The 12,930-nt window shown below is 31.9% G+C and overlaps 1 protein-coding gene and 1 non-coding gene across 8 annotated transcripts; one reads left to right on the forward strand and one right to left on the reverse strand.

The window, feature by feature from the left end:
* Window positions 1-1,018: 1,018 nt before the first annotated feature.
* Window positions 1,019-7,968, reverse strand: LOC109340194 (protein LNK1-like). Of its 7 annotated transcripts, XM_019577802.1 has the most exons (11): window positions 7,840-7,968; window positions 6,333-6,467; window positions 4,965-5,179; window positions 4,754-4,849; window positions 4,466-4,610; window positions 4,072-4,399; window positions 3,635-3,983; window positions 2,321-2,845; window positions 1,752-1,900; window positions 1,521-1,656; window positions 1,019-1,441 (listed from the first exon to the last, which is right to left on the reverse strand). In XM_019577802.1, exons 6-11 carry the CDS (start codon window positions 4,392-4,394, stop codon window positions 1,328-1,330), a joined length of 1,596 nt encoding a protein of 531 aa, XP_019433347.1. In that variant the 5' UTR covers window positions 4,395-4,399; window positions 4,466-4,610; window positions 4,754-4,849; window positions 4,965-5,179; window positions 6,333-6,467; window positions 7,840-7,968; the 3' UTR covers window positions 1,019-1,327. The 7 variants fall into 7 exon arrangements, with proteins under 7 accessions (XP_019433347.1, XP_019433344.1, XP_019433346.1 ...); XM_019577799.1 differs by lacking the exons at window positions 4,754-4,849; window positions 4,965-5,179; XM_019577801.1 differs by lacking the exons at window positions 4,754-4,849; window positions 4,965-5,179 and having other exon boundaries at window positions 1,019-1,386; window positions 1,427-1,435; window positions 4,072-4,610.
* Window positions 7,969-12,314: 4,346 nt separating this feature from the next.
* Window positions 12,315-12,387, forward strand: TRNAA-UGC. Its single transcript has one exon. It is a non-coding gene; the product is annotated as a tRNA-Ala (tRNA).
* Window positions 12,388-12,930: the final 543 nt, after the last annotated feature.

Here is a 12,930-nt window from a genome sequence, read left to right on the forward strand (position 1 = left end):
TGTCCGAGCCGAGAACATCCACAGGTAAGTAGGGCTAACTCTCCCAACGAACATTTTTTTCATTCACAAGACTCGAACCCGAGTTCTTGCTTAAGGGGAATCAAGCATGTATTACTTGAACCAACGCCCCATAGGTTCTTAAATTATTCTTTACTAACGTTTTAAGTCATTTGTGATATTCACCTTTCCATTACAAAGCTACAAACTAGAGGACAAATAAGTTTCACTACTTATACAAATGTGTATTGGGTGTAAATAGATATTAATTAAATAAAGATTTACTTTCATCCCTAAGATTTCTACTCTTTACCCGTCCTGTCCTTAAAGATATGAAAAAACTCGCTAATCCCAAAAGAAATTCCCGTACTCACGTGCACATATGGCCGATTATTGTGGTGACATTTCCCTTATTTTCCATAGTATAAAGATAGTAATATCTGTCGGTATATACATTTTTTTCTACTAAAGATCGGTTACAGAATAGTAAAATGAGTTCAAAAAAATCTTGCCTTCATCTTCAATTCTTCTCCACCTATCTTTTTTTTGCCGATCTTGCTCATCAAAATGTACCTATCTTTCTTTACAGATCTTTTACTTATGGGAATGTCAACCTCATCATCCTAACACAAAAACTCACTCTATGAACTACTATATGATAACTTGTTTTAGAAAATGAACCATATAACCACGTTAGACAAGCTTCATTTATCATCTGTTTTTCATTTTCAATTTATTAGTTTTCACTGAAAATAATAACAGAAATACAACATTGTTTTCATGTATGAATGTTAAGGAAACGATCCTTATTATACGAAGAGATTTTTTTTGGTACATTTATTATACGAAGAGAATGAAAGCAAACTATCATTTTTATAATCAATGAAATAATATCAATAACAAGTGAAAAATGAAAAGAAAAAAAAACCCTTTTATGTATAATGTATTGCATGAAAGGGTTAACGAATGAAACAGAAAAAGCTAATAAGTAGTAAAACAGGTTCTCAACCAACTAAAAAGATTAGAAGTTATATGTAATCCCATAATTCTACTTCCTTTAAATGTGTTTCAAGAAGATCCAATTGATAATCAAGAAGCAATCAACAAGAGTTGTTGATGTAGTAGCATTACCCTACATCATATATGCTACCTTATCTTGATAATCAGCAAAAGTATATACATCAGGATTATGATGTCGAATGGGGAAAAAATGAATTGCAAATAAACTAAGATATGAGTAAGCCTCAAATATTTACATGATATATGATATGGTAACTTACTTCAAAAGAAGACATTGTGCACCAATATAACACCAATGGTAGTTTTACTTTTAACTAGGTGTTACCCTTAAAGACTTCTTTTCTACTCCAGCAGGAGATTCTTCTTGACAAATCGGTGTCTCGTTCATTACTGGTAGATTGGTCACAATTCCATGTACCTGTTGCTGTTGATTAAACGAGAAAATGAGAACAGAAGCAAAGAACAATTTCATTTGAGCATGCTAATGATTCATGAAAGCATACCATGGAACTTGATTTGAAAGGAATATTATCATTACGGGGAAACATTGATGGATCTGAAGGCCTGTGAAACAGTAAGTGTGCTATTGAACGATCAATGGGATTTGTGTTAGTTTCGATATCCATGAACCCCGTGCAGCTGAAAAAGATTCAAGTGATATATATTAATAAATTAGATTAATCAAAAACACTACTCCCTCCCTAACATAGTCCCATTATAAAAGTGAACAATACTTGTTTGCATCTGGTGTCTTCATTGCTTTGAACGTTTCGACATCGCCACCAATTTGACCATTTGTATTTGCATTAGTATGCCTTTTTTCAGCACTCCTAGCCAAGCGGTATAGACTGTCTCTTATGCACAGTTTGGTTCTAATATCCAGCTGTAATCAAGCAAAAAATTTGTTTACCAAAGTGCGTTACAATCAACAAAGTGACAGATTTTCAGAAATGAAGAAATGTAACTAATAACATTCTAAGATCACAACACCGAAAACTCTCTTTCTTTCAAAAAAAATGGAAGAGCATTATTCTGGACCACCCATTATAACAACCACAAGTCCAGAATTGCGGTTGATACTAGGAGCTATCTTCCTAACATCATGTGTTTCAGGAGCACTATATTCACAATATCTATATGGTTGAGCAGAATTAGATGCAATTTTAACACAAAACAAAAGAAAATCTATATTCACGAAAATGTAATTAGCTAGATGCATGACATATTAGTTTTGACTTCATTGTCCAAGAGACGCTAATAAAGAAAATAGGATCAAATTTCAACATCAGAAAATATCCAATACCTGATCCATGACCCGTTGCAACTGGCAAAAGCTAGCTGCTTGAAGTGAGATGTTGTCGAGTGCAGAGCTCATGGATGAGCTTTCGTGCAGATTTGATGAGTCTATTTCTTGTGAAAATCCTATGCTAACTCCACCAACTTCACTATGACCTTCATTCTCATTTTCAAACTTATGACACACCTGCAAAGCTGAACCTGGATTTTGAAATGGCAAAGGATTTGCTATATTTTCACTTTTGAAACCCCCATTTAACAGTTGTGAATCAGAGCAAACAAAATCCCCTAATGCACCCCGACTGTAGTCATATTCACAGCAATTCTGGTTCATTTGGGAATTTTGTATCAGTATGGAAGAATCCATGTTTTGTTTATGTTTTTGGATGCTACCCTGAGAAGTCACCCCGCTGGAAGAGGTTCCAAAGGGTTGCTTCAGATTTGCATATTCCTCCATATGAGCATAGGGACGAACAAAATCACCATTTTCTAGATTTCTTCTCTTTCCTGTTAATGGCTTTGACATCTTGCCCTGCATCAGTAGTACAAGAGAATGTTTGTGACATAAATTCAGTTTATAAATTCACTTGAATTAAGTAGACTGGGCAGTCAGACTAGTTGATGATTGCTACAAAACACACATTGCAAACCCAATGTATCCAACAAATCACCCAAAACTGAATTTTGAGTATTACATTTGAGGTCACACCAATCTCTATTGAAAAACATAACTTACACCAAAGAGGATAAGATTACATGATTTCCTTTAATGAAAACATACTATAAATTCAAAATCTAATAAGGATAAAGTCCCACTACATGACTACATAAAATCATCTTGAAGACTAAGAACTTCAATATTTCAATTTCTATAGAATATCAATTCCTCAAATAAAGGTTCACAACATTTGATTTCACAAACTACAAACCAGTTTTAGATTGATGAATGTGCGATCATATTCAGACATCAACTGAATTGAATTCTAGAATACAATAATTTTGATATTATAGCATTTTGAGATGCCAAATACAGTCAGGTTTAGACGTCTAGTGCCAACATCATTTAAGCATGTCTGTAACCCGGACTTGAGTAATTAATTTCAATAGCAATAAATAAAAACTTTCAAAAGGTCAGGCAAATTCATACTTATTACGTCATATTCCTTTGAGACCATTATGTTAGTTTATAACTGTATATATGTCTCTGCAAGTGTTGTTCGGTAAAAGTATTCACTCAGATTCGTAGCAACATAATTTGAAATTCAGGAATTCCGAGTCCTAGTTATCAAATGAACAAAAACAAAATGAAGGGGAAGCCAACCTTTTCTTCGGGCATCCTATCATTTGTATTACCAGATATCATGTCTGATTCACTGCATGTTGATAGCGGAGCAGGGACAGCATCATGATCAACATCCATTTGAGACCCTAGTTTTTCATCAATGGGAGATGTTTTTTGGTTGCAGTCATTAATTGGCAGACCTTCAATATTTTCCTTCAAGGCTATATTATAATCTGATAAACTTTTCAACGGACACATTTCAGCAGACGCAAACTTGAAGCCAGACTTCAATGCATCATCAGATCCCTCAGTTCCATGCGAAGATGAGAGCCAGGCGAACCCATCTTCATTATCGAGACTCTCCATTCCAAAGGTTAAGTCACAACTCCTGCAATTTTAAAATTAACATTCAGATACTTATGGGGGTCATATAAGGTGAAATGTGAAAATTTTCTGTCAAGTATAGAAATTCTTACATCGTCCTATCAACATCTTCAAAGTTTCCTATATCCATCCACAAATCATTATCAAGAAAACTGAGCTCATTGTCAGTTTGAGATGTATGATTGATTGAATATTGCGACACATTATCATCCCCCACCATACACTTGTTTCCCATGATAGTATCATCTGCACAAAGCTTGCTACTGCTAGAATCTACATTGCTGCTCTTGAAACAATGGTCCGACATCTTTGTATTATCTGATGTCAGCCTTTTCAGTTCTTTGCATGAGTCACCCTCACATGAAGAAAACAGACCTTCAGGTTTGTGAGACCATGATGAACCCTTTTTCAGCATTCCTTCTTTTCGGTTCAGATTTGGTAAGTATAATTCCTCTTCACTCTGAATATCATAGTTCCTTACATAATCAGTCCTTTTGATACCCTGTAACTCTTGAAGTGATTTCTTACAGCTATCACCCTGTACTGCAAACTGGTCCTTATGTTTGTCACCAGCATTGGGCACTATATGATCATCAGTTTCAACAAATTCATCCCAGACATTATCCTGAAGCTGTAACACAGACAGATATTTAGAAAATTACTTACAACAACCTGACATCACAAAGCACAATAAATCCGCACAAACATAGCATCAAACCCGATAAATAGAAGGAAAAAAGAGATAATCATTTCAGAGATTCCAATATAACTTACATGGAACAGGAAAAGTGACTCTGATATATGAAAGTTAAAGCTATATTTTGCCTCCAATGACAATATTTAATTGATTTACTGTTAAAACTCCCTGCCCTGGCAATGATTTGTAAATCATACAAGAGAACATGAGCGCAAACCCTCTCTTAATTTTTAGGATTTGTATGTGAGAAACACATGAAAATTTTACAACCAACAAGTTGGCACATACATGGCTTTAAGTACTTTTTAGCACGAGAAACCAAACAAATTCAGGTAGATTTCCAGTAAACCGTGGATTAGTAAGAAGGAAATGTATCACTGAAGAATTTTTCATTCTGGAGATGTGCCTCAATGTGTCTTTAAAGCTCAGGTGTCTGAGGGTGAAAAGTATGCAGCCTTTCCCCATGAATGAGAAGGATACTTCTACAACCACAAACCTGACCACTAGGAAAAAATAAAATATGAAACAGGCAAACACCAATGGAATGAAAAAGCTGTTGCATCACAAAGAGTTTAGAAGAATTTATAGACAGAACACATCTAAGAAAAAAGGAACCATGAAATTCTAAAATTCAACCTGAAAACTCAAGAAAGCTTAACTCAGGCCTGGCATGTTATCAAAAGTTCTTACAAGGTCAATTGGTTTGGCGCAAATGAAGATGGAAGTGGTGCCATAGTAAGCAAAGAGTAGAAGGATAAGATGATAGGTATACACATTTTAGTTTTTAATTTAACATTTAACACGAAGTAGCAACATTCACATTAATAGCAACATCATCTAAACCCACCACCAATCAACAAATAGCTTTTCAATAGTAAGGTTTCTGGAGTCTTATTAATAACTACCAATACCAAACCATTTCTTCATCCCTAGATCTTTTGAACTTGGATTGCATAATAGCCTGTTAATAAGATTAAGCTACATGGAAAGACCAAAAATACATTTGTGTGCAAAAGTAAAACTCAATCAGAGATAACATAAACACTAATGAAAACTCAAATTAAGTCCAAACAGTAAGACTGGAACTGTAGATTGTTCACATTATACAAAAGCACACTTATAGATATCATCAAGATCTGCCACTAAATAGATAGGTGTCACATTCCTCCAGCTCACACAACTGCTCAATGTTGGCATCATTACTTCTGAATTCTTAACATTTATATAGAAATAAAACTCTATGGGACAATCCCAAATATATGATATCACCGGGCTACCATTAAGAGAAAGCCCATTCCGATGTACATATCACATAAGCCACACTCACAACAAAATTAAATAAAAAAATCCTCTAATTTATCTGGGAAGTGGGAAATATTTTAAGAATAAATGACAAAATCTTACATATCAATGCAGAAAAGCACTTCCGAGACAACTTGTGTGTTTAAGATTATGAGTAGAGTCAATATGTAATTCAACATATATATCATAGGAATGTCATATCTTAATAAGGAGATGAATTAGGGATATATATGAAGATTCAGATTTAAAGTGAAGGTTATGAGAAGCAACTACACTATATAATAAGAGTAGATGATGGTACAGGAATATTGTATTCAAACATTGGGCTTTGAATTGAACTGCAATATTTTGTACCTCATACATACAGAAGTTTGACATTCCTTTGAGATCTTCTATCCACCACTGAAGAAACATGCAACTGCTTGGTCCAATGACATGTTATTTTGCAAAATCTGTCCTTGGAGATGCCTCTATCAAAATAGAATAAACCTATAAAAAGAAAATGGAAAAAAGGCTTAAGTTTCAGGGTTTGAAAATTTAAGTATGAATAGAACCGTATGGACCATGAAGAAATAAATCAGAAGCTAAATTCTAATCTCATCACATATTGTATCCAATGTTACAGGCACAACATGTGTAAACACAGACATCACATGATCCTAGCATAGCACCCTATAATGACAGTTGGACTTTTGAAATCTGATCAGTAAAACATGTCCCCTTCTGTGTCAATCAGTACTCACAGTCACACATTCACCAGGTCTAGAAATTAAGAACATCAATGAAATCAACAGCAACCATCACTGAGTTTTTAATGCAAGGTTAACACAATAGTAGTCATGTTCTGAGTCCTACAACCACATAAGATTTTTAATACTGATGCCACCATCCTTGTTCACCACCAATATCATCCTTGCCACATTTGGAAGATTTCGATATAAATGTAATTTCTCAAATAGTTTAGTTGAATCAACTACTGCCTTTTCAGTCGAAAAATACAAGGCCTGCGCTATAGCGGTAATTTTAGGTACTCAATCAGTAAGTTACAAAACAGGACACAAATCGCATCTTTTTCGAAAAGGCAACAAACATAAAGATGGTTTCCAATTTTCAGGTCAACGGGCATTAAAACATAATCTGTCCAAAAACATTCACCACAGATTACAAATCACTTTAACAGAACAAATCACATCTTATGCCCACCTTGTGCTATAAATGCAACAAAGATGACTGATCTGGACCGGAACAAAGGTGGCGGCCCAACTCAAGCAGTTCACTATTGAAAGGCCCAAAGACCACTTCTTATGTTATAAATACAGATTCCAGTGAAGATCGACCACATATTAATTAACTGCCAATACTGAAAAGTTCAAAAACCTCATTCCCTTTCTAAGGAAAAGGGCCACTCATAAGAATAATAATTATCCTCTTGTTTTGAAATTTAACCATGAACCAAAGCCCTCAAAATCAAAACATCACAAACTGAAATTTCTACTTGCATATGAACTTATACTACAATTTCTTCACTAAAACTAAAACACACCACAATAATTTCATTTTTTCGAAAAAAAATAAATAAAAGAGCAAGACACGGAGAGTTTAAGATCCTCAATACAAACTTAAATCACAAAAATGAAACTCATTCAATTTTACCAGTTCCTTAAGATCCAAACATAATACCAGCAACTCAATAGAATCGTTACAATTAAAATAAGAATTCACAACAATTAAATCCAGCGAAGTATAACATAATAAACATAATCATGATAGTTTTAGAAGCTCTATTATCCTAACATATATTTGCATAAAGTAAATCATTCATGAATAAGATAACGAACAAAAGAACCGAAACTAGAATAACCTTATCATCCAGAACCGAATTTTCAATGAGAAATTTCGAAGAGAGAGAACTCTGAAGCTTCGTTCAGCGATTCAGTTGAAATGATTCCAAAGACTTATTTTGTGGAGCTCGTAGGTTTTCTATTTTGTTTTATATTTTAAAATTATTATTTTATATTTTATTGTTGAATGCTCTGAAATTGAAGCGATGGGGATCACGGAGAGAATGACACGTGGCAAGTGGTAGATCTCTGGATTCGTGGTTCGTGGTTTAGGTGAGCGCTGAGATACGATAAGTTCCTGTGCTACTATTGGTCCACGTGTTTTTCGGGTGTTTGATTTAGACACGTGTCATGAGATTAGTAGTGGTGTAATGTTGCGTTAGGCGTAGTCGATTTGACGCGTGCACGAATCGTAGTTGATTTCTGTCTTTTTTTCGAAAAATAGTTTATGGAATATGTTTTCTCTGTGGTAAATAATAATAATTAATTTCCGATTTTGGAAATTGGAATCCTCCTCAGCCGTAGAAATTGTTTTGTTTATATATCATGATCATCACGTTTCTTTGTTCTTTTCCATTTTTTTCCTTGGCTTATGAAATATAGTGAAAGGGAGTAAAAGTAATGGAAAATCATGCAATTTTTATTGGTGTTTAAGGAAAGTAAGCCAAAAGAATATACATTTTTATGAATGATATATTTAATATGGCATATACGTCCTATTTTTATGTACTACTTATTATGTAGATATGTAAGCTTTTTAAAATATTTTAATTTGAAAAAATAGTTTTTCTTTTGCAAACTAAATAAATAAATATGATTTTTTAACTAATATCTAAATTATAAAACTAAAATAGTCAGTTTTTACTTATACAACTCAATAAAAAATATGGTAAAGTGTTTTTGTTCCAAGATAATGTATTCAAGTCTTGTTAATGAAAAATAAACCTAAAAAAGTTTCACCTAAAATGAGAAATCATGATCTTCTGAAATTTGTCAAAGTCTTCAAATACTTAGGGTCTCAAACTAATAACAAATTAAGTTATTATTAATATATGTCTCATTCATGATCCTAGACCAATTGAAAACCATGAAAAATGGCTAGCAAGACAATATTCAACCTTAATGATCAATCTCGCCAACATTATCAACAAGATGTTGGTATAGTAATGTAAGATCTTACTACATTATCAAAATAATTAAAAGATTAATGGCTCAATTCTAGGGAGCAATACTTTTTAGGAAGTGTAACTATGCACCCAAAAATAATTAATTCATTACTCAAAATGTGAAGGAATATTCATAGTGGTATTAAAAAAACTAGTACACATTCAATCGTAAACAAAACTAAGATTCTATTATTGGCTTAACCCAACATTCAACCACCTCGTGGTACCATAACTGCTAGCAACTCCATAATATCTTAAGTCAAATCGTTGTCATAACTTATGGCCACTCAATCTCATTAACCTATCATCAAGGGTGGAGAATGCAAATTCTGTATATCATAGGGGTGGAATATCATATATGAGTTCTAATTATTGATGGTGTATCCACACTAAGATAGGGATTGAGGCATGTGATCATGGGAGCTTGGTGCTAATAATGCCAGCAAGAACTCAAAATTTAATTCAGCTAGCTTGGCTCATCATAAGGGTGCATATTTGATGTTCTACAATGTACGTCACTTCATATACTATAAGTTTATTATTAATTGAAAATTTTATTTAAATTATAATTTAATTTGTAAATATTTTTCTAATCAATCATAAATCTCCTCATCACAAGTTCTAACTGTGTTGATTTATGTTTTTTATAACTCGTTACCTCCTACTATGAAATCCGTATGTAAGTACCCATTTTAGTTGAGTTGGCTAATGTTTTTTATAACTCCAATATGTGGGCAAGGAAGATAAGTCACTTGGGTGAAACCAATTGTACCAATACTAATGTAGTAAAAATTGTTATATAAAACCAAAATATAAGTAAAGCATTTTTTTTATAGAGCCAAATTAAAAAGAGAAAATAACATACTAACATTAACATTAAGAAGAGTTTATTGTTTCTAGCCACAAATTTTTGGCGCCGAGGAGAAAATAAAAGACCAGTTATCAACTATTTCAACCTTAGTTATAGGGCTTTAATAACATTCAACAATTTTATTTAGTGGTGTAAGATTTTACTAGATCCCCATAAAGATTAAAATTTATGGACTCAATTATTGAAAACGATACTTGTTGGGAGGGGCAGCTACGCATATAAAAATATATTATTTTCTTACCAATAGGGTGATGAGATGTAGATAGCATTACAAACAAATTCAACAATTTTGTATAAAATATTATATAATATGATTTACACACAAATAATATAACTCATCGTTTATTTCCATTACTTTTACTAGCATATCGATCGGCATTTTGTGTCAACCAATTCACATTTTTTCCTAATATAAAGTGTATTGTGTTTCGAGTTGTTAAATATGTTTTTCTTGAGTTGAGGAAAAGAGAAGATAGAAGCAAGAGAATTTGTGGAATGATAATGATGAATTGATTGAAAAAACATTAAAAGTGTGGAAGATTCTAGTAACTATAAATAAGAAATTTAAAACAAATAAATTTGAAATATAAAAATTATCTCATTGTGGCCGCTAATTCTTTTGACTTTATAAATACTATAGATATAAAACAAGTTAATGATTACTAAATATGAAATATAAGAGTTTTATATATTGTCACTTCATTATTCATTATATTTCATTATCTATTATTTATTTTTAACTCTCATTAATTACTCTAAAAGATAAGTAATACAATGACTAACGAATACTATATTAACCGTATAAAATAATTTTATACCATAAGTATTTACATCTTTTTTTCTCTTATAAAAATGTGACTCCTCATTCAATAGTTTTGAATAAAATTAAAATAAATAAGCGCCGTCTTTCTTCAACTCTCGTCTTCTTTCTCATAATGAATGAGAGCAGCCCTTACACAAAATAGGAACAAGAATTGGGCCAAAAGCTTTGAAACCTATTCTGGTGATTGCCTTATGCAAGTTTAATTGCCTGTAATGTTTTCATGTTCCTGTTATTTATTTGTCATGTTCAGGAAATATGTGGTCATTTCAATTTTGTTTCATTCTAAAGATAGTTCAATTTAGTTGCCATACTTACTTCTAGTGTACAACAACTCAATCATGTGTGCCCATATCTTTCATTCTACAATGCATTAGTTTTAGTAAATTTTCTACAATTTTAGGTTGGTTTATTTCTATGGTGATTACGTGTTTCATTGTGTGTTAATGCAATTAAAAAGTGTCAATTAAAAAATAAAAAATAGAAAATAAATTTGTTTACATTACTTAGTAAAAATATGATCAGCTTAATTTATGGGGAGAACAAGTTTTTGGGACATTATCCTTGTTTTGTTTCTTTTTTACCTTTTAAGATATATTCCGCCACCAAAATAGTTTGAGTTTCTGTTTTTAAACTTATCAAATAGACAATATGTTTTGGAGATGAAATGTGATATGATCATAATGGAATATTATGATATAATTTGATTTAGTTGATTCTACCTTGTGAAATAAGAATAAGGATTGGTTCAAAAAATGGTTCTTCATTTCTATCTTTCATTTTCAGAGTAAACATATTAATTGTAATATCTATATAGTGTTAGTGTAAAGATTTATTATATACAATTATTATATTATTCATTATATATTTGTATTACTTTTTTTAAAGATTTAATGATAATAAAAAATAAACAATGAATAATGAACTAATAGTATATAAAATTCTTAATCAAACATATTTACCTATTTATGGTGCCGAGTTGCATGTTCTATACTATCAAATTTAATGGAGGATTCAACTGATTCCTTGCACTTTAAATTTCAGGAGTTTTAACATAGCATTCCAAAGTTGCTGTATTTCTTTTGTTCTAGACAATTCTTAGCACCCAAAAGAAAATTTAGTGCATTTTCCTATATTAGCATAGGATTCGAAACTTGATGCATTTTTTTGTTCAACACAACACAAGAGCTTCTAAAAGGGAAATAAGTGTATTTCCCTTGTATCTTACATATGGAGTTCCACCATTTTCCCTTATCTTTTCTTCACATGAAATATGTAGCTTTATTAAGTTTAGAGTAAATACTCATTTTAGTCTCTTATGTTTTTTATCTTTATCAGTTTAGTCTTTCAAAAAATTAAAGATCTAAAATGGTGCACAAATTTTTTAAATGTAGGTCAAATTAGTCTTTTTATCATGTTTTATAATATTTAGTAGGGACTAATTTGACCTCAAAAAGGACTAATTTGACTCACATTTAAAACTTTTGTGGACCATTTTAGGTCTTTCATTTTTTGAAGGACTAAACTAGTAAAGTCGAAAAACATGAAGGACTAAAATGGGTATTTACTCTTAAGTTTATGTCTTACGCTAAATTAATGTAATATAATATATATCGCGAAAGGAAATTATAGACATATGGGGATGTAGCTCAAATGGTAGAGCGCTCGCTTTGCATGCGAGAGGCACGGGGTTCGATCCCCCGCATCTCCAAAAATATTTTAATTTTTATAAATTTATCTGCACTTAATTATTAATATTTAAAATGAAAAAAAAATGTATTGTATTGAAGAGAGGGTATTCAATATTGGACTAATTGGAGTGGAGGCCAAAGAGGAAGAAACGAGAGATGAAGTGGGGGCAATAACAAATCTGAAGATTGCAATTTATGGATGTTTAACTTTTGGTTATACATGAAAATTTATTTCGGCTGAGCACATTTATGATTTAAAATTTTTGTGTATTCCAATGTAATTCTTGAAAATTTGAGAAACTAAAAATAGTCTTAAACTAATGATATTCTAGTATTAGTTTGAACTTTTATCTTCAAGGACCAAATTTGTACAAGTAAAATTTTGTAAGGAAGTATTTGTTTAGAGATGCTTATCACCTTAATGGAATACTATATGTAAAGTATACTTAAAGAAAGGAAAATATGCTTATCATGAAAAATTAAATTGATATGAACTCTCATTGTGATTAACCTAAGTAATTATTTAGAGATACATGATAAGTTTTAAATTTGGGTTTATGACC

The sequence above is a fragment of the Lupinus angustifolius genome, unplaced genomic scaffold (genome assembly GCF_001865875.1).
Source record: "Lupinus angustifolius cultivar Tanjil unplaced genomic scaffold, LupAngTanjil_v1.0 Scaffold_147_70, whole genome shotgun sequence".
Taxonomy (NCBI): Eukaryota; Viridiplantae; Streptophyta; class Magnoliopsida; order Fabales; family Fabaceae; genus Lupinus; species Lupinus angustifolius.